This window comes from Salvelinus alpinus, chromosome 6 (genome assembly GCF_045679555.1).
Source record: "Salvelinus alpinus chromosome 6, SLU_Salpinus.1, whole genome shotgun sequence".
Taxonomy (NCBI): Eukaryota; Metazoa; Chordata; class Actinopteri; order Salmoniformes; family Salmonidae; genus Salvelinus; species Salvelinus alpinus.
This window is the reverse complement of record NC_092091.1, coordinates 19,999,572-20,019,758: the sequence shown is the minus strand read 5'-3', so window position 1 is coordinate 20,019,758 and position 20,187 is coordinate 19,999,572. Positions and strand designations below refer to the sequence as shown.

The window sequence follows — 20,187 nt, the reverse complement described above, 5'->3', positions numbered from 1 at the left end:
ATCAGGTCCTAATGGCCTGGTACTCAGGGCTCTATTGTCCATCCATCAGGTCCTAATGGCCTGGTACTCAGGGCTCTATTGTCCATCCATCAGGTCCTAATGGCCTGGTACTCAGGGCTCTACTGTCCCTCAAACCACTCTGACATCAATGCAAATACAATCCAAAATCACATCAAACACGTATCATCAAAACAGTATCATAATTTTAAAACTCACCTCAATAGATCAATTTGAAGAAAGAAGTTCAACAACAAGTTGAAAGTGAGTGTAAAACATGGTCGTTGTGACTGTTGTTTCAAAGCCAAACAGAATGAAATGGACAACGCTTTCTAAAATGATGATTCATTCAAGACACCCATACTAGAGCTTATAAATAAGCATAGGCCCATATATGAGCCCAAGCCTGAAAAAATCCCTGAATAAAAAGAATTATTGTGCCGTTATACAATACATAGCCTAATAGCCTACTGTGTATTACCCAACTAAAGATTTAAGATGTCTTTGGTACATAATTGGTGTATTGATTCATTGATTGTGCAGGGCGGCTTACGGAGTTAGCCTACAATTAAAGTGAATTTGATTTTGAATAGCCTAGTAATAGGGCATTTATTTTATGTTTTCATAATGAATAGGCTGACACATTACCTTTAGCTACAGAATATCTCACCACCGGGAGTTTCCATCTCCTCTCTCTCCTTCATTCTTTTCTCAAGCGCGCAGAGAGATGGGCTGTCAATAGTGAAATATGTTAAGTTGTGAAAACTATCAATGTTTCTGAACATATTTCACTTGGTTTCCCAAATGAAGCACTGGGTAGCTGCAGGAACAGGATTGGAGAGCCCATGGCATACAGCGTTTGGGCATAATGTCATCTTTCGCACAGCAAGAGGCTGCATTCTCCTCAAACTGTGTTTGATGTGTGGATGGAAATATGTGTTCTTATAAGCCCAGGCATTTCTATATGCAATCCCGTGTGAAAGCAGAGTTTTGATGGTTACCACTAAAAACAGGAGGATCCCAGCTGCTACTATATTTATAAAACCGGAGTAGCCTACCCTGCATGATTGAAAAATTAACCACCGGGAAGCGACCTCCATTCACTATTCCAGTGCATACGGATGACATGTCTTTTTTTCCCCTGCCCCTGTTCCTGTCCCTGTTCCTGTCCCTGTTCCTGTTCCTGTCCCTGTTCCTGTCCCTGTTCCTGTCCCTGTTCCTGTCCCTGTTCCTGTCCCTGTCCCTGTCCCTGTTCCTGTCCCTGTCCCTGTCCCTGTCCCTGTCCCTGTTCCTGTCCCTGTCCCTGTCCCTGTCCCTGTCCCTGTCCCTGTCCCTGTCCCTGTTCCTGTTCCTGTTCCTGTCCCTGTCCCTGTCCCTGTTCCTGTTCCTGTCCCTGTCCCTGTCCCTGTCCCTGTCCCTGTCCCTGTCCCTGTCCCTGTCCCTGTCCCTGTTCCTGTCCCTGTCCCTGTCCCTGTCCCTGTCCGGTCTGGTCAGCATGTAGACCGCTGCGCCACTCAGGATCCTTATAGTCACATGTAGGCCATACATGTTTTTATTTCTTAGACATTCCAAGGTTTGTATCATTCACAACTAAAGTTGACAAATAACTCTAAATCTAGCTATAGTACTTGTTTCAAATTATCACTTTTATGCTCAACAAAGCCACTTCGTATGCACACTCGCATAAATATCCTTTCTATCCTTTCTATCCTTTCCTTTCTTTCTAGTTCAAATATGTTCTTCTTACTATAAAATAATCTAATATAAAATAATGTCACGGGACTTATAAGCATATCTTGTCAGCTAAATGAACAAGCCTACAGTCTATATCATGGAGCATAACCAGATAACATACAGTAGACCAACTCATATTCTGTTCTTCTGAAATACCTTTCCTTCTTATCATAATATTTCTTTAAACCTGCCTAAAATATATAATGGATTTGTTGTGATGGTGTATATTATTAGACTGTATTAGACTGTAGATGTTCCAAAGGCATATCAGAGGCTTGTATGTGTGGAGGCCTGGAGATGCTAAACATGTTTATATTAATTAACGGTCAATTACTGTGATTCCTGCAGTCATTTGCATGACAAGAACCGTCTGACAAAATGTCATGACCACCACAGCCCTAGCCAAGACCCTCACTGTACACACACTGTACACACACAAAATCTTTACTGTACACACACACACAAACAATTGCACAGAAACACACAACTGTTTTGGTCCACAAAGACATGTTATGTGTTCTTCAGGATATATTTCCTATGGATCTGTGACTGTATATAAGTCATGCTCAAGGGCTGTTGTCTATGATAAGTGAGTACAATAACAAATCAATGGCCTGGGTCTCCTTCACCAGGGGTCACAGTGGAGACCAGTGTCCAGACTCCAGGCCATTTTAGCTCCATGAATAGCAGGAAGCATCTCAATAGTCTTGAGTGTTTTTCCTGTCCTTGTCTCACCTGACCTTCATTTGTACTGACATGGGAATAAAGGTGAAAGCAATATGGTGCCTGCCAAGTTGCCTGCCTTTACTTATCCAGGTCTTTCATATTAGAGCAGATGGAAGATAAAGAGACAAGGAGAGGAAGCATCTTGAGACTATTGAAATGCACCTGAAGGCCTCCCATTTATAGTGCAGGAGGGTGCACTGTCAGAGGATGGAGGCCCAGCCGCATGCAGCTCCCTTTAAGGTGCCTGACTTAATTAAGGTTTACAGGTTATGCTAGAGTTCTGCTTATATTACAGCACTCATTACAAGGTAATTAGGCTGGGGCAGGGAAAATATTGTTGTCGGAACAATGAGTGAGAGCACTTTGGAAAGTACCCCCACCTCTTCCCTTTTGTTCTCTCTGAGCAGTGGCTGGGTGGTTGGCTGTTGATATGTTCCAAACTCTAGCAGCCTACTAAGCCCGTGTCTTGTCTTGGGAATGGGGCAGATTGCTAGGAACCTCTCAAGAGGAATGCTAATAACTAATAACACACAAACAATTATATGTCTTATGTCTTTATTGAACACACCGTGTAACATTCACTGTGTAGGGTGGGAAAAGTATGTGAACCCTTGGATTGAATAACTGGTTGACCCTCCTTTGGCAGCAATAACCTCAACCAAATGTTTTTGAGAATCTGATCTGCACAACGGTCAGGAGGAATTTTGGACCATTCATCTTTACAAACCTGTTTCAGTTCTGCAATATTCTTAGGATGTCTGGTGTGAACCGCTCTCGAGGTCATGCCACAGTATTTTAAATCAGGTTGAGGTCAGGACTCTGACTGGGCCACTCCTGAAGGCATATTTTATTCTGAAGAAGCCATTCTGTTGATTTACTTCTGTGTTTTGGGTCATTGTCCTGTTGCATCACCCAACTTCTGTTGAGCTTCAATTGGCGGACAGATAGCCTTACATTCTCCTGCAAAATGTCTTGATAAACTTGGGAATTCATTTTTCCGTCAATGATAGCAAGCTGTCCAGGCCCTGAGGCAGCAAAGCAGCCCCAAACCATGATGCTCCCTCCACCATACTTTACAGTTGGGATGAGGTTTAGATGTTGGTGTGCTGTGCATTTTTTTCTCTGCACATAGTGTTGTGTGTTCCTTCCGAACACCTCAACTTTAGTTTAATCTGTCCACAGAATATTTTGCCAGAAGCGCTGTGGAACATCCAGATGCTCTTTTGCGAACTTCAGACGTGCAGCAATGTTTTTTTTTTGACAGCAGTGGCTTTTTCCATGGTGTCCTCTCATAAACACCATTCTTGTTTAGTGTTTTACGTATCGTACAATCATCAACAGAGATGTTAGCATGTTCCAGAGATTTCTGTAAGTCTTTAGCTGACACTCTAGGATTCTTTTTAACCTCATTGACTATTCTGCGCTGTGCTCTTGCAGTCATCTTTGCAGGGCGGCCACTCCTAGGGAGCAACAGTGCTGAACTTTCTCCATTTATAGACAATTTGTCTTACCCTGGACTGATGAACATCAAGGCTTTTAGGGATACTTTAGTAACCCTTTCCAGCTTTATGCAAGTCAACAATTCTTAATCTTAGGACTTCTGAGATCTCTTTTGTTTGTGGCATGGTTCACGTCAGAGAATGCTTCTTGTGAATAGCAAACTCAAATTTTGTGAGTGTTTTTATAGGGCAGGGCAGCTCTAACCAACATCTCCAATCTCGTCTCATTGATTGGATTCCAGGTTAGCTGACTCCTGACTCCAATTAGCTTTTGGAAAAGTCATTAGCCTAGAGGTTCACATACTTTATCCAACCTACACTGTGAATGTTTAAATGATGTATTCAATATAGACAAGAAAAATACAATAATTTGTCTGTTATTAGTTTAAGCAGACTGTGTTTGTCTATTGTTGTGACAAAGATGAAGATCAGATCAAATTTTATGACTAATTTATGCAGAAATCCAGGTAATTCCAAAGGGTTCACATACTTCTTCTTTCCGCTGTAGAAGTCGTTCGCCTTATCTTTCGGTTCAGCATTTCCACACCTTGAGCAAATTTACGATTCCCAAAACGTTTGCGCTGATCTGGGATCAGGGGTGTGAGAAGTGGGTGTGATTAAAAGCAGTAAGGACTGCTCTGAGACTAGCCCTGATTACCCCTCATAGTCAATCTGCGCCACAGAGCTCCGCAACGCCTGGCACTGATTCAGGTAATAATCACATTGTATCAGTGCTGATGAGGTGCATTTCGGGCTCCAGCCCCTCAGAAAGCCTATCATTTCCCCTAAGCCCTTGCAGCAGTAAATGAAGTAAGCAAGTAATCTACCTTCGGCGATGACATTTTCCACAGAGTGCAAATGAAGTGTGAGGGAGCGGGCAGGCAGCGAGTAGAGACCTGTGCCAGGGCTTGCTGAGTTTCTGCTACCTTCACACTTTTGGTGGAGTAAATCCCACAGAGAGGGGAAGTTCACACTTTTTCATTACACTGGGGCAGGCTCCTCTGAGGCACAGAGATGGAATAGAGAGGGTTGGAGTGAGAGACACTGTGGTGTGTGTGTGTACGTTGGGCTGTGTGTACGTTAGGTTGGTGTGTGTGTGTGTGTGTGTGTGGCAGTAGGAATGGGTAGTAGTAGGCTCTTAGAATAAGTGCTGATTCTGGTAGAGAGGGAGAGAGAGGGGGGAACGGTTTATCAGTAGGACCGCTACACTTAGCAGGCAGTACCTACACTTCACAGATTAGGGCCAAAGGTTTCTGGACCAGACACAAGTTCCCTCCTGCACTAGTAATGGAGGGTCATGTCGGCAGGAAATAACCGTGCAAATGGCTGCTGTCAAAGCAGTGGGAGGAGGGAAGAGGAGAGAGGAGGGGAGAGCAGAGTCTCTTCAATTACAAACCATCTCAACACAATAGAGCCAGGGAGAGAGAGTCACCCTAATGACCCCATATGTTTCTCTAGACTGATCAGCACTGCAGCCTCTCTGTAGATACGTCAGCCTCTCTGTAGCTTCCTCAGCCTCTCTGTAGATACGTCAGCCTCTCTGTAGACACCTCAGCCTCTCTGTAGATACGTCAGCCTCTCTGTAGCTTCCTCAGCCTCTCTGTAGATATGTCAGCCTCTCTGTAGCTTCCTCAGCCTCTCTGTAGATACGTCAGCCTGTCTGTACCTACCCCAGCCTCCCTGTAGACATCTCAGTCTCTCTGTAGCCTCCTCAGCCTCTCTGTAGCTTCCTCAGCCTCTCTGTAGCTACCTCAGCCTCTCTGTACCTACCTCAGCCTCCCTGTAGACATCTCAGTCTCTCTGTAGACACCTCAGCCTCTCTGTAGACACTTCAGCCTCTCTGTAGACACCTCAGCCTCTCTGTAGACACCTCAGCCTCTCTGTAGCTACCTCAGCCTCTCTGTAGCTATCTCAGCCTCTCTTTAGCTACCTCGGCCTCTCTGTAGCTACCTCGGCCTCTCTGTAGCTACCTCGGCCTCTCTGAAGCTACCTCGGCCTCTCTGTAGCTACCTCGGCCTCTCTGTAGCTACCTCAGCCTCTCTGTAGCTACATTAGCCTTTATGTAGCTACCTCAGCCTCTCTGTAGCTACCTCAGCCTTTCTGGAGCTACCTCAGCCTCTCTGTAGCTACATTAGTCTTTATGTAGCTACCTCAGCCTCTCTGTAGGTACCTCAGCCTCTCTGTAGCTACATTAGCCTTTATGTAGCTACCTCAGCCTCTCTGTAGCTACCTCAGCCTTTCTGGAGCTACCTCAGCCTCTCTGTAGCTACTTCACCCTCTCTGTAGCTACCTCAGCCCCTCTGTAGCTACCTCAGCCTCTCTGTAGCTACCACAGCCTCTCTGTAACTGCCACAAGCTTTCTGTAGCTACCTCAGCTAATGTAGTGAAGCCACTCATCAGACAGGATTATGTAAGAAATAGAGAAGGTGGAGAAGGAGAAGGAGGAGATTCTTCACCAGAAATCAACGTGAGATAAGGGTTGTTTTAGATCAGTATCAAATGATGCAGCGGTAAGATCATATCCTCCAGACCGTGCCTTCCCTTTGCTGCATCAGCACCACCAGCCTCTCGCTCTGGGTTACATCGCTGTTTGTCGTGTTTCAAACAATTTCATCATGCTCCGACTTCTGCACTTGATATGCAATGCAACGCAGGCAATTTGTACGTGTTTGGATTCCAATTAGGAAGTTGTTAGAGCTTTCACCCGTGGCCAGCAGATTCTTATTAAGTCTTACATTAAAGAACATAGAAGCACATTTAAATGGAGTTCATGTTCCCCTTTGTTTGTTGGCATTGTGGTTGTTATTAATTTATTCTCAATGCTGTATGTGTTACACATTAACAAATAAATCCAACTTGGGCAGTGTTTGTGATTGTAATATGCAAACGAGGCCCTGCTCAGTGAGAGATGGGGGTGGCGCGTGTCCAAAAGACTAACAACACAATTCCACAGAATAATAACAACAAAACAGCCCCACATACCACCATGGTCTCTCAGACGGAAAAACAACTGAGTAAAGCCTCAGTGAGAGGGACAGGGCTGATGTGACGTGGGGAAAGAAGCATCACGATAGAGTGATATGCTTGGTGGCCATTGGAAATCATTAAGTTAGGGCTGGCGGGAACCAGGTGTGCAGTGTGAAGAGAGCTGCACCATGACCCCAGGCAGTGCTACAGTCAGCCAGTGACGACTGAGGTGGTGACCCCAGACAGACTCCATCGCTGCCCATCCATAATATACATACAGACTCAGAGAGCAGGGACTAGAGGTAGGCCTGATGTGCTGGGAGACTGTAGGGCTGTGTAGGGCCGCAGGACATAGGGACATAACACAGCCTGGCCGATCAATGGATCAATGCCTGACAAGTCCCTCTTCTTTTGTGTTGCACTCTGTAAGTCCCCCTTCTTTTTGTGTTACTGTACTGCACTGACCTGGCTATATGAAAAGACAGTAAAATAAAATAATATCTGGGAGAAAATGCTGGGGTTATTGAATGCCTATGTAGCAATACTCAGGGGGAATACATGCTTGAGCATGTTGTAATACAGCCAGGCTGCGAGGAGTTGAATGAGGTGGGGAATTTATAGACAGATAAAAGTGATGTGATATGCAACATGGGGAATTAATATAAATATTGTCTCTGTAAAGACATCTAATTCATTTCCAATCACTGAATATATTTTCTGTTGATCCGAAAACTGATGGCTTCTAATAAACCGTCTCCAAAATGGCAGAAATATGATAGTGTGTGGTAACCCACATGAACTTCATTAATATAACACTACCAAAACTATTTATTCAGACAGTCTGGGGGAAATGATTGCAATAGTATTTATCTGGGTCTCTCTCTCTCTCTTTCTCTCTCTCTTTTGTCTCTCTCTCCCTCTCTCCTCATCTTCCTCATTTCTCTGGACTGTCTGAGTGCCTGCAGGAGGAACTCTTTATTTGGCAGATGGTGCTGGAGTGATATTTCTCTCTGTCTCTGTGTGTGAGTGTCTTGTTCGTGTGTGGTACTCACCTGGAGTTCTTGTGACTGGGCATTCGTTCTGTGGTCACAGAGTCCTGAGGCCTGGAGCCCCTCCCTCCCTCCCTCCCTCCCTCCCTCCCTCCCTCCCTCCCTCCCTCCCTCCCTCCCTCTCTTGCTTTCTCTGCTGCTGTCAAAAGGGCTCAGTATTGTGCATTGCAATGGTGTGGTAGTCGCTTTGGACAAGGAGAGACTGATCTATGGCACTGGGGGTGGGAGAGAGAAATAGAGGGAGAGAGAGGGAGAAAGAGGGGCACAGAAAGAGAGAGAGAGAGAGAGAGAAAGAGAGAGACGAAAGAGAGAGATAGAGAGGAGAGAAAGAGAATACAAGAGAGAGAAAGCAAGGCACAGAGAGAGAGGAAGCATCCATCACTGAGCCAGCCGAAGAAAGAAACAAAATAGAGTGTATGTCTGCATTGAGACTGTCTGCAGGGAGGGACAGCTCCCAGTAGCAGCTCTGGCTGTGTCATTGTGAGGGACACTTCCCTTTCACAGGGTGTTGCTTTTCATGACTGACAAGGGTCTGAGACTAAGTGAGGTTGATGGGGACCCAGTGGGTTAGGTGGAGGGGATTCGATTGTGAACAGTGTTGTTGCCAAGTGTTGTTGTGCTTTGTAACTGGGCTAGGGATGGTAAAATGATCACTCTTCTCTGTTGCACTGTGACTGAGCTAGTGTTGCTACTCCATGTTTAGTGTCCTTTCTTTTCCCAGTGTTCAGTCCCCAGGGTTCAGTCCCCAGTGTTCAGTCCCCAGTGTTCAGATAAACTAGTTTTAATATCTGTCCCCAACCTCCCCCTCTCTATTTTTCAGGCTGTGCGTTCCTCACCTACTGTGCCCGTGAGTCGGCCATCAAAGCCCAGAACGCCCTCCATGAACAGAAAACACTGCCAGGGGTAAGTCTCTCTCTGTATCTGCTCCACCACCGTGCCATCTGAACAACACAACCCACATCACCACTCACCACCGACCACCTACCAGCCTGCTCCAATCCGCTCCAGCCCCAGATATAACATTGGAAAAGGATTCAATCAATAATCCAGGCTTTTAAAGGGCTGGTTTGAACTGTTTCATGTGTCTGTTATAGCCAGCATTGATCAGATGCACTTCGCTCATGCTTTCTGAGGCAATGACATCAAATGTCAATTAATTTGTTCTTTGTGTTTAAAAAAAGGCATAGTGAGTCATTGTTGTTTACTTAGAAACAGAAATTATATGCATGAGGGACATAGGGAAAGTGCACTGTGTGTGAGAGAGAGAAAGAGAGAGAGAGATAAGTTCTGCATTTATAAACAATGTTTGTGCATATCTGTGCACAGTGTGTGTGTGTGTGTGTGTGTGTGTGTGTGTGTGTGTGTGTGTGTGTGTGTGTGTGTGTGTGTGTGTGTGTGTGTGTGTGTGTGTGTGTGTGTGTGTGTGTGTGTGCGTGTGTGCGTGTATCTCTGTGTTTGTACACATTGTATGTGTGTGGGAGTAGTCATCCTACTATTCCCCCCACTACGGCAGATGGCAAGTGACAAGGACATCGTCGGCTGCAGTAGTAGAGCAGAGTAAAGCAGAGTAGAGCAGAGTAGAGCAGAGTAGAGCAGAGCAGAGTAGAGCAGTAGTAAAGCAGAGTAAAGCAGAGTAGAGCAGAGTAGAGCAGAGTAGAGCAGAGCAGAGTAAAGCAGAGCAGAGCAGAGCAGAGTAGAGCAGTAGTAAAGCAGAGTAAAGCAGAGTAAAGTAGAGTAGAGCAGAGTAGAGCAGAGCAGAGCAGAGTAAAGTAGAGTAGAGCAGAGCAGAGCAGAGCAGAGCAGAGTAGAGCAGAGTAGAGCAGAGCAGAGCAGAGTAGAGTAGAGCAGAGCAGAGTAGAGTAGAGCAGAGTAGAGCAGTAGTAAAGCAGAGTAAAGCAGAGTAAAGCAGAGTAGAGCAGAGCAGAGCAGAGCAGAGTAGAGCAGAGTAGAGCAGTAGTAGAGCAGAGTAAAGCAGAGCAGAGTAGAGCAGAGTAGAGCAGTAGTAGAGCAGTAGTAGAGCAGAGTAGAGCAGAGTAAAGCAGAGCAGAGTAGAGCAGTAGTAGAGCAGTAGTAGAGCAGTAGTAGAGCTGTAGTAGAGCAGTAGTAGAGTAGAGTAGAGCAGAGTAGAGACTGGTGTCCTACTGAGACAGCATGGCTCAACATGACCAGATCAGACCTCCACAGGAGAACATCACAGATAGAAAGACCAACCGCCATCTAATACAAGAAAATAAGGAGCCCAGCCAAAAGGAATGTTTCACATTAAATATCCAAATACTAACACCTCAAACTTTGAACATTACTGCCGAAAAAACAAGTTATTTATTTTATCCTTCAAATTTGCCAAGCTCCAGGGTGGAGGGGCTATTTATATATATTTTTTAAAGAGCATTTGAATATTTAAAAAAATAAGTTGTTATTTGAGAGAACTCCAAGGGATGCGTACACGGTTGGCTATAACTGTGTTTAGCAGTGCGTTAAAGAGAGGGCGATTCTCTCCCAGCTCATTCCACCCCACTAGTAGTCTCCTCTGTCTCGTGGAGTCGCTAATTGCGCCTCCTTGCCAGCCTGGGAGGGCATCCGTCAGGCTTGACCCACCACTGGGATTAAAAGGCAAGATGTGGATGAATGTATAAATGAGGGGTACCATGAGGCTGGGAGCGAAAACACAGTCTACAAACCATCTGGCCTCTGAAAGATTGAACATCCACAAGGATGGAACATATTAAAGACCACCAAGCTATGTCAGGGAGAATCAACTCCTCTCTCTGCATGCATCTTTATTATATTATGCATCGCTCTGTTTTTCCCCAGAAGACACATTCCACTTACAATACACAAAATGGTAATCGGGCACTTATATTGAGGCATCCAACGAATCAATGTCATCCGACAAACTACGTTACCCATACAACCCCATCATACAATCCCCCAGAAATAGAATGCATCCTCAGGCTGTATCAGCCACCATGTTTCCCGCTGATATCCTCCACTGTACTCTAGTAGTACTTCTCTATACATCAAACCCCTCGACTGCCCGCCGTTGGGTTGGAATTCCACTTTTAGTCATGGCCAATACAAAGAGCTGAGCGAGGCTGTGCCTTCCCTCTCACCTGAGTGCTGTGAAACAGTTACCCCTTCTCCTGTGTTTCCTGGCCCCTACTCTGGCCCCCGCTGAGATCCCCCTGCCTCCTCTTTTCCTGAGATATAACATGTCAGACAAAAAGAACAGGCAGACGTTGAAATGTGTCAGAGCCCATCGAGAATGAGAATCAGATGGGTGGTCGGGGGTGTAGTGGCTAGCTACACAGCGTTTGTCTAGAGCAACCACTACCTCAATCCACAAAGCAAACGCAGAAACACAGGCCTGCAGAGACATCACAGACACAACCACTGTACTGTAGCATTACTGATACCACACTGCTACCATCAAACCATCAGAGACGTTCTCCGTCTCTGTAGTCAGAGGAGAGAGGAACTGATAGTAGTGTGTCTATTTTCATGTTATGGAAACGGAGAGACAGCAGTGGTGATTTTAGCATGGAAATCTTGGTGGAGCAAACAAACAGAAAATGTGGGATGCATGCCAGCAAAGCCACTACACTACACGAAACAATACATGAGTTGTCATTCAGGGCAGGTGGGGCAGAGCTTTTAGGTAAAAAAAATAATATATATATGTTTTTTGGGGGGGGCTTGCCTGTTTTATTTGTTATTTTGGCATTAATACGTGTCACATATCAGTTTGCAAACAATGTAAAAAAAAATATATATATCATTGAGTTAATAAAGCCGCATACAAACATGGTCTCTTTTTTGTTTTCTTGAGTAAGGCAGCTCCAAAATGCAGGTGTTTCAGCCTAGATCAGTGTTTTCTGTGGTGCTGGGGCAGCCAGCGGAAAATACAGAGCGTTGCACCTGATTGGTTCAGTTTTCTGTCGTGATTGGCTCAGTTTTCTGTCACTCATGGGACAGTACGTCATCCCCAATTCTAAGCTTAGAGCTCGAAAATGTTAGCCCCTTGGGATATGCATAGATTAATATTAGTAGTGCCCATCCAAGAAGGCTCAAGGTCTTTGGCCACAGATAGAATGACATCAAATCACGTTATAGCTACAGTAGCTTTGATTGGACTGATCATGTCAACATCTTACTTTCAAAGTCTTAGCTAAGAGTCATCATCAGTTGTCATCAAGTCGACAATCTACTGGCAAATCCTTTTCCATCCTTGTCATACGAAGAGAAATTATAGATAAAACGTGTCGGTGCTCATCGGCCATTGTACATAAAGATTACACAACAAGTTGTAAATTGCAAATTCGACAATGAGTGGTTTGGAAGGAATCAGTGGCTAACTGCAAAGAAACTACTAACGTTAGCCTGCTCACAAGGTGAGTCCAAAAATGTCTTGTATGCTGCTGCATAGATGATGTAATATGCAAGAGAGATGTGAATACTGTAGCTAAGAAAGTAATACTAAGTGTATATTGTGTAGTAAGCTGTTAGTAGCCCATGTGCCTCACCCTAATAAGTTGGTCTATTTTCACCAAAGCGGTATTATAAACACATTGTTCATGGTCCGGTGTTTTCTTGTTTGGCTACTTTTTTGTACAGCTTTGACAGTGCTACTGATAGTAGTGGTATTGGTGGTGCTTGGATTGCACATGCAAATTCAGCACACACAACATTCTATAATATAATTGTGTTATTTGACGTGTCAAATTAAAAGCTCATTTAACGCGTCAAATAGTGTTATATGACGTGTATCTTTTTTGACACGCAAAGACCCAAATGCCGTTCAATGTGCCTCATCCTAATAATTTGTTCTATTTTCACCTCTTAATTTTGCCTACTGTTCTAACTTGGTGGTGCACAAATAGCCTAAAACCTGTTATTGAGAAATGTAATCATTGAATATTCTAAGAGCTTTCATTGTCTGTTTATATGCCCCCTTTATTTATCCTACAGTTCTGACTTGTTGTACAGGGAGTACACTGTAAGAACGCCCTATGTTCTGAATTTTGTCGCTGTACATTTCAAAAGTGCTGAACAAATAGTTTTATTGACTACGTCCATCCTAGCTTGCTCATTAATTTCTTAATCAAAATTACGGATTACCTCTTATCCGCTTGTCGTCCCCTTATGCCATAGTTTGTACATCTCTATTGTAACGAGAAACCACATTTGTTTATGCAATTCTGCCATATCAGCTATGTTTTTTAAAAGGCAGTAAATGAGGCTGAATGAACTGTTTCGATGCCAGACAAGGCTCCGCTGAAAGCCAGGTGTAGCGGTGGTAAGTTATTGGGACTCTGCTGTTGGGACAGCTTTATGTAGGCTCCAGTGGCAATTTTAGCATGTACGTCTTGGTGGGGCAAACAAAATAATTTGGGATGCATGCCAGCAAAGCCAATACACGACACAACACTAAACAATAAATGAATTGTACTCTAAAAGTGATAAACGGTGCCCACAAACTGTTAGGGCCTACATTTTTTATTTTGACATTGTTTGCAAACTGATATGTGACACATATTAATGCCAAAATAACAAGCAAAACAGGCAAGCCCCCCCCCCCCTTTTTTTTTTTTAGCTAAAAGTTTGGTGCTCAAAACAGCCCCACCTGCCCTGAATGGCGGGTCGCCACTGAGAGACAGGGCCATGGAAAGAAAAGGAGAGAGAGATAGAGGGGAATGATAAAGGGAGAGATGGAAACAGAGAGAACATGTGTGTAGTAGATATGCAGTAGTGTAGCAGGATGGCTGTGTGAAGTGCATTGTGGGTTGTGTGTTCTGTGGGCCGGAAAAGCTTCTCTCTGCTCAGCGGCCTCTCACCAGCCAGCCAGTCAAACAGCCATCCAGCCTTCTTTCAGAAACAACCCGCGACTCTGCGCTGATGGTAAGTAGATATGCCAGTTGGTTGTTTGTAATACTGCTTGATATGCAGTTTGCCCGGGGCTATGGTGTAATGAATGTAAACTAGGATCCCCCAGGAGAGGAGTTATGATCGTCGTTAACTCCTTCACTGCCGGCTGTCCCCCCACTTAAAGGTGTGTCATGTGATTGCCATCTGATCAATGTGAAACCAAATCAATATAGACAGTGCATAAGCAGATAGTCAACATGAATGTATAGTACATATTCAAGGTATATACAAGAACCCTTACAGGTGACTGTGTTTCAGGGCCACCATTACCCTCTTCCCTGCCTGCACACACTCCCTCATAATGCTATCTGGCCTTTCACGGGCTCATCAGGAATTGCTCACCACAATGTCCTGAGTTCCCAGGAAGACATTTGCGGCAGAAATTAGTAGCACGCCCTGATGGCTGTGACTGGGCTAGAAAGTAGATGTATGTGGTGCAGTGAGAGAGGGAAAGAGAGAGAGATAGAAAGATAGAAATATAGGGAAAGAGAGAGAGATAGGGAAAGAGAGAGAAAGATAGAAAGATAGAGGGGAAAGACAGAGACAGAGAAAGAGGGAAAGAGAGACAGATAGAGAGGGAAAGAGAGCGACAGAGAGAGAGAGAGGGAAAGATAGAGAAAGATAGAAATATAGGGAAAGAGAGCGAGATAGGGAAAGATAGAAAGATAGAGGGGAAAGACAGAGACAGAGAGAGAGAGCGAGAGAGAGGGAAAGATAGAGAAAGATAGAGAGAGGGAAAGAGAGAGAGAGAGATAGAAAGATATAATATAGGGAAAGAGAGCGAGATAGGGAAAGAGAGAGAAAGATAGAAAGATAGAGGGGAAAGACAGAGACAGAGAAAGAGGGAAAGAGAGACAGATAGAAAGGGAAAGAGAGAGACAGATAGAAAGGGAAAGAGAGAGACAGAGAGAGAGAGGGAAAGATAGAGAAAGATAGAAATATAGGGGAAGAGAGCGAGATAGGGAAAGAAAGAGAAAGATAGAAAGATAGAGGGGAAAGACAGAGAAAGAGGGAAAGAGAGAAAGATAGAGAGGGAAAGAGAGAAAGATAGAAAGAGAGGGAAAGAGAAATATAGAAAGATAGAGGGAAAGATGGAGAGACAGAGAGAAGGAAAGATAGAGAAAGACAGAGAGAGGGAAAGAGAGAGACAGATATAGAGAGAGGGAAGGAGAGAGAAAGATAGAGAGAGAAAGAGAAAGATAGAGAGACAGATAGAGAGAGAGAGATAGAGAGAGAGGGAAAGAGAGAGAAAGATAGAGGGAAAGAGAGAGACAGAGAGAGAGAGGGAAAGAGAGAAGAAAGATAGAGAGGGAAACAGAGAGAAAGATAGAGGGAAAGAGAGAGGGAAAGAGAGAGGGAAAGAGAGAGGGGAAGAGAGAGGGAAAGAGAGAAGAAAAATTGAGGGAAAATAGAGAGAAAGATGGAGGGAGAGACAGATAGAGAGAGGGAAAGAGGAGACAGATAGAGAGAGTGGGGAAAAGAGAGAAAGATCGAGAGGGAAAGAGAGAGAGGGAAAGAGAGAGAGGGAAAGAGAGAGAGGGAAAGAGAGAGAGGGAAAGAGAGAGAGAGAAAGAGAGAGAAGGAAAGAGAAGGAAAGAAAAGATAAGAGAGGGAAAGAGAGGGCAAGAGAGAGAAAGATGGAGAGATAGGGAAGGAGAGAGACAGATAGAGAAGGAAAGATAGAGGGAAAGAGAGAGAAAGATAGAGAGGGAAAGAGAGAAAGATAGAAAGAGAGGGAAATAGAAATATAGAAAGATAGAGGGAAAGAGAGAGAGACAGAGAGAAGGAAAGATAGAGAAAGACAGAGAGAGGGAAAGAGAGAGACAGATATAGAGAGAGGGAAGGAGAGAGAAAGATAGAGAGAGAAAGAGAAAGATAGAGAGACAGATAGAGATAGAGAGAGAGGGAAAGAGAGAGAAAGATAGAGGGAAAGACAGAGACAGAGAGAGAGGGAAAGAGAGACAGATATAGAGAGCGAGAGAGAGAGAGGGAAAGATAGAGAAAGATAGAGAGAGGGAAAGAGAGAGAGAGATAGAAAGATAGAAATATAGGGAAAGAGAGCGAGATAGGGAAAGAGAGAGAAAGATAGAAAGATAGAGGGGAAAGACAGAGACAGAGAAAGAGGGAAAGCGAGACAGATAGAGAGGGAAAGAGAGAGGGAAAGAGAGAGAAAGATAGAGGGAAAGACAGAGACAGAGAGAGAGGGAAAGAGAGACAGATATAGAGAGCGAGAGAGAGAGAGGGAAAGATAGAGAAAGATAGAGAGAGGGAAAGAGAGAGAGAGATAGAAAGATAGAAATATAGGGAAAGAGAGCGAGATAGGGAAAGAGAGAGAAAGATAGAAAGATAGAGGGGAAAGACAGAGACAGAGAAAGAGGGAAAGCGAGACAGATAGAGAGGGAAAGAGAGAGACAGAGAGAGAGAGGGAAAGATAGAGAAAGATAGAGAGAGGGAAAGAGAGAGAGAGAGAAGGAAAGATAGAGAAAGACAGAGAGAGGGAAAGAGAGAGACAGATATAGAGAGAGGGAAGGAGAGAGAAAGATAGAGAGAGAAAGAGAAAGATAGAGAGACAGATAGAGAGAGAGAGATAGAGAGAGAGGGAAAGAGAGAGAAAGATAGAGGGAAAGAGAGAGACAGAGAGAGAGAGGGAAAGAGAGAAGAAAGATAGAGAGGGAAACAGAGAGAAAGATAGAGGGAAAGAGAGAGGGAAAGAGAGAGGGAAAGAGAGAGGGAAAGAGAGAGGGGAAGAGAGAGGGAAAGAGAGAAGAAAAATTGAGGGAAAATAGAGAGAAAGATGGAGGGAGAGACAGATAGAGAGAGGGAAAGAGGAGACAGATAGAGAGAGTGGGGAAAAGAGAGAAAGAGAGAGAGGGAAAGAGAGAGAGGGAAAGAGAGAGAGGGAAAGAGAGAGAGGGAAAGAGAGAGAGGGAAAGAGAGAGAGAGAAAGAGAGAGAAGGAAAGAGAAGGAAAGAAAAGATAAGAGAGGGAAAGAGAGGGCAAGAGAGAGAAAGATGGAGAGATAGGGAAGGAGAGAGACAGATAGAGAAGGAAAGATAGAGGGAAAGAGAGAGAAAGATAGAGAGGGAAAGAGAGAAAGATAGAAAGAGAGGGAAATAGAAATATAGAAAGATAGAGGGAAAGAGAGAGAGACAGAGAGAAGGAAAGATAGAGAAAGACAGAGAGAGGGAAAGAGAGAGACAGATATAGAGAGAGGGAAGGAGAGAGAAAGATAGAGAGAGAAAGAGAAAGATAGAGAGACAGATAGAGATAGAGAGAGAGGGAAAGAGAGAGAAAGATAGAGGGAAAGACAGAGACAGAGAGAGAGGGAAAGAGAGACAGATATAGAGAGCGAGAGAGAGAGAGGGAAAGATAGAGAAAGATAGAGAGAGGGAAAGAGAGAGAGAGATAGAAAGATAGAAATATAGGGAAAGAGAGCGAGATAGGGAAAGAGAGAGAAAGATAGAAAGATAGAGGGGAAAGACAGAGACAGAGAAAGAGGGAAAGCGAGACAGATAGAGAGGGAAAGAGAGAGACAGAGAGAGAGAGGGAAAGATAGAGAAAGATAGAGAGAGGGAAAGAGAGAGACAGAGAGAAGGAAAGATAGAGAAAGACAGAGAGAGGGAAAGAGAGAGACAGATATAGAGAGAGGGAAGGAGAGAGAAAGATAGAGAGAGAAAGAGAAAGATAGAGAGACAGATAGAGAGAGAGAGATAGAGAGAGAGGGAAAGAGAGAGAAAGATAGAGGGAAAGAGAGAGAAAGATAGAGGGAAAGAAAGAGGGAAAGAGAGAGGGAAAGAGAGAGGGAAAGAGAGAAGAAAAATATAGGGAAATAGAGAGAAAGATGGAGGGAAAGGGAGAGACAGATAGAGAGAGGGAAAGAGGAGACAGATAGAGAGAGTGGGGAAAAGAGAGAAAGATCGAGAGGGAAAGAGAGAGAGGGAAAGAGAGAGAGGGAAAGAGAGAGAGAGGGAAAGAGAGAGAGAGAAAGATGGAAAGAGAGAGAAGGAAAGAGAAGGAAAGAGAAGATAAGAGAGGGAAAGAGAGGGCAAGAGAGAGAAAGATGGAGAGATAGGGAAGGAGAGAGACAGATAGAGAAGGAAAGAGAGAGAAAGATAGAGAGGGAAAGAGAGAAAGATAGAAAGAGAGGGGAGAAATATAGAAAGATAGAGGGAAAGAGAGAGAGACAGAGAGAAGGAAAGAGAGAGACAGATATAGAGAGAAGGAAGGAGAGAGAAAGATAGAGAGAGAAAGAGAAAGATAGAGAGACAGATAGAGAGAGAGATAGAGAGAGAAAGATAGAGGGAAAGAGAGAGACAGAGAGAGAGAGGGAAAGAGAGAAGAAAGATAGAGAGGGAAACAGAGAGAAAGAGAGAGGGAAAGAGAGAGGGAAAGAGAGAGGGAAAGAGAGAGGGAAAGAGAGAGGGAAAGAGAGAGGGAAAGAGAGAGGGAAAGAGAAGAAAAATAGAGGGAAAATAGAGAGAAAGATGGAGGGAAAGGGAGAGACAGATAGAGAGAGTGGTGAAAAGAGAGAAAGATCGAGAGGGAAAGAGAGAGAGGGAAAGAGAGAGAGAGGGAAAGAGAGAGAGAAAGATGGAAAGAGAAAGAGAGAGAAGGAAAGAGAAGGAAAGAGAAGGAAAGAGAAGGAAAGAGAAGGAAAGAGAGAGAAAGATGGAGAGAGAAAGATAGTGAGAGAGGGAAGGAGAGGGTTATGATAGTGAGAGAGGGAAGGAGAGGGTTAAGATAGTGAGAGAGGGAAGGAGAGGGTTATGATAGTGAGAGAGGGAAGGAGAGGGTTAAGATAGTGAGAGAGGGAAGGAGAGGGTTAAGATAGTGAGAGAGGGAAGGAGAGGGTTATGATAGTGAGAGAGGGAAGGAGAGGGTTAAGATAGTGAGAGAGAGAAGGAGAGGGTTAAGATAGTGAGAGAGGGAAGGAGAGGGTTATGATAGTGAGAGAGGGGAGGAGAGGGTTATGATAGTGAGAGAGGGAAGGAGAGGGTTATGATAGTGAGAGAGGGGAGGAGAGGGTTATGATAGTGAGAGAGGGAAGGAGAGGGTTATGATAGTGAGAGAGGGAAGGAGAGGGTTATGATAGTGAGAGAGAGAAAGATAGAGAGGGAAAGTGCCTCAGGGAGGGGAGAGTGTGTGTGTGGTTAGGTTTGGCTAGACAGTGGGAGATGCTCTGACAGCTGTCCAGGTGCATACAGTATGCTTCCATCATCTCAGGGTCCTCTGTGGCTACAGAGAGAAGTGTGTAGGGGTGTTGTGAAAAACATGTGGACATGGCAGCTTGTGGTGATCACACCGCTCACATCACTGGTCTGTGTGTGTGTAATTGTGTACTGTATACAGTAGTGTTTATTGTTGTGGGTGAAATTACAACATTATGTTTTAATACCGTTATTGCATCAAATGGTTGTTTATGCAACAGAATAGGGGGTTGTTAGAACTATATTGTGTCTGTGTGAACTGAGAGTGGGCCCCTGGGGATTCATGATGACAGTAGATGTACGATGCCTTAGGTGATAAACCCAACCAGCAATATTCCATTCATGTGAGGGAGATTTCTCCGGTCTGACTGGAGGGTACCAGGGGGAGATGGCTCCGGTCTGACTGGAAGGTACCAGGGGGAGATGGCTCCGGTCTGACTGGAAGGTACCAGGGGGAGATGGCTCCGGTCTGACTGGAAGGTACCAGGGGGAGATGGCTCCGGTCTGACTGGAAGGTACCAGGGGGAGATGGCTCGTGTCTGACTGGAAGGTACCAGGGGGAGATGGCTCCGGTCTGACTGGAAGGTACCAGGGGGAGATGGCTCGTGTCTGACTGGAAGGTACCAGGGGGAGATGGCTCCGGTCTGACTGGAAGGTACCAGGGGGAGATGGCTCCGGTCTGACTGGAAAGTACCAGGGGGAGATGGCTCGTGTCTGACTGGAAGGTACCAGGGGGAGATGGCTCCGGTCTGACTGGAAGGTACCAGGGGGAGATGGCTCGTGTCTGACTGGAAGGTACCAGGGGGAGATGGCTCGTGTATGGATAATTATGAGAGGAACCTTGTTAAGTTGGCCAGACCCTGGTTTCTACCTTCAACGAGAACAGTCTTTACAGCATATACAGTCTGCTGTGAGTTATTATATCTTTCATACAAATCCTAACCTAGTGACCCATTCCATGCATCTGTTGTTTGTCTTGAACATTCAGGAGGATGAACTTTGCTATAAAATGCTGTGGCTCAAATCCGCTCGTTGTGCTCTCAACAAATCATCTAGGGGTGGTTTGTCGACTAGCTTCATTAT

At 44.7% G+C, this 20,187-nt stretch overlaps 1 protein-coding gene across 13 annotated transcripts in view; it reads left to right on the top strand.

Moving 5' to 3' along the window:
- LOC139578331 (CUGBP Elav-like family member 5) overlaps nt 1-20,187 on the top strand; it is a 372,214-nt gene that overhangs the window by 19,563 nt on the left and 332,464 nt on the right. For all 13 annotated transcript variants that reach the window (XM_071405780.1, XM_071405778.1, XM_071405773.1 and 10 more), the window contains exon 2: nt 8,793-8,875. In XM_071405780.1, coding sequence (XP_071261881.1) covers nt 8,793-8,875 — 83 coding nt within the window. The remainder of the gene's footprint in view (nt 1-8,792; nt 8,876-20,187) is intronic.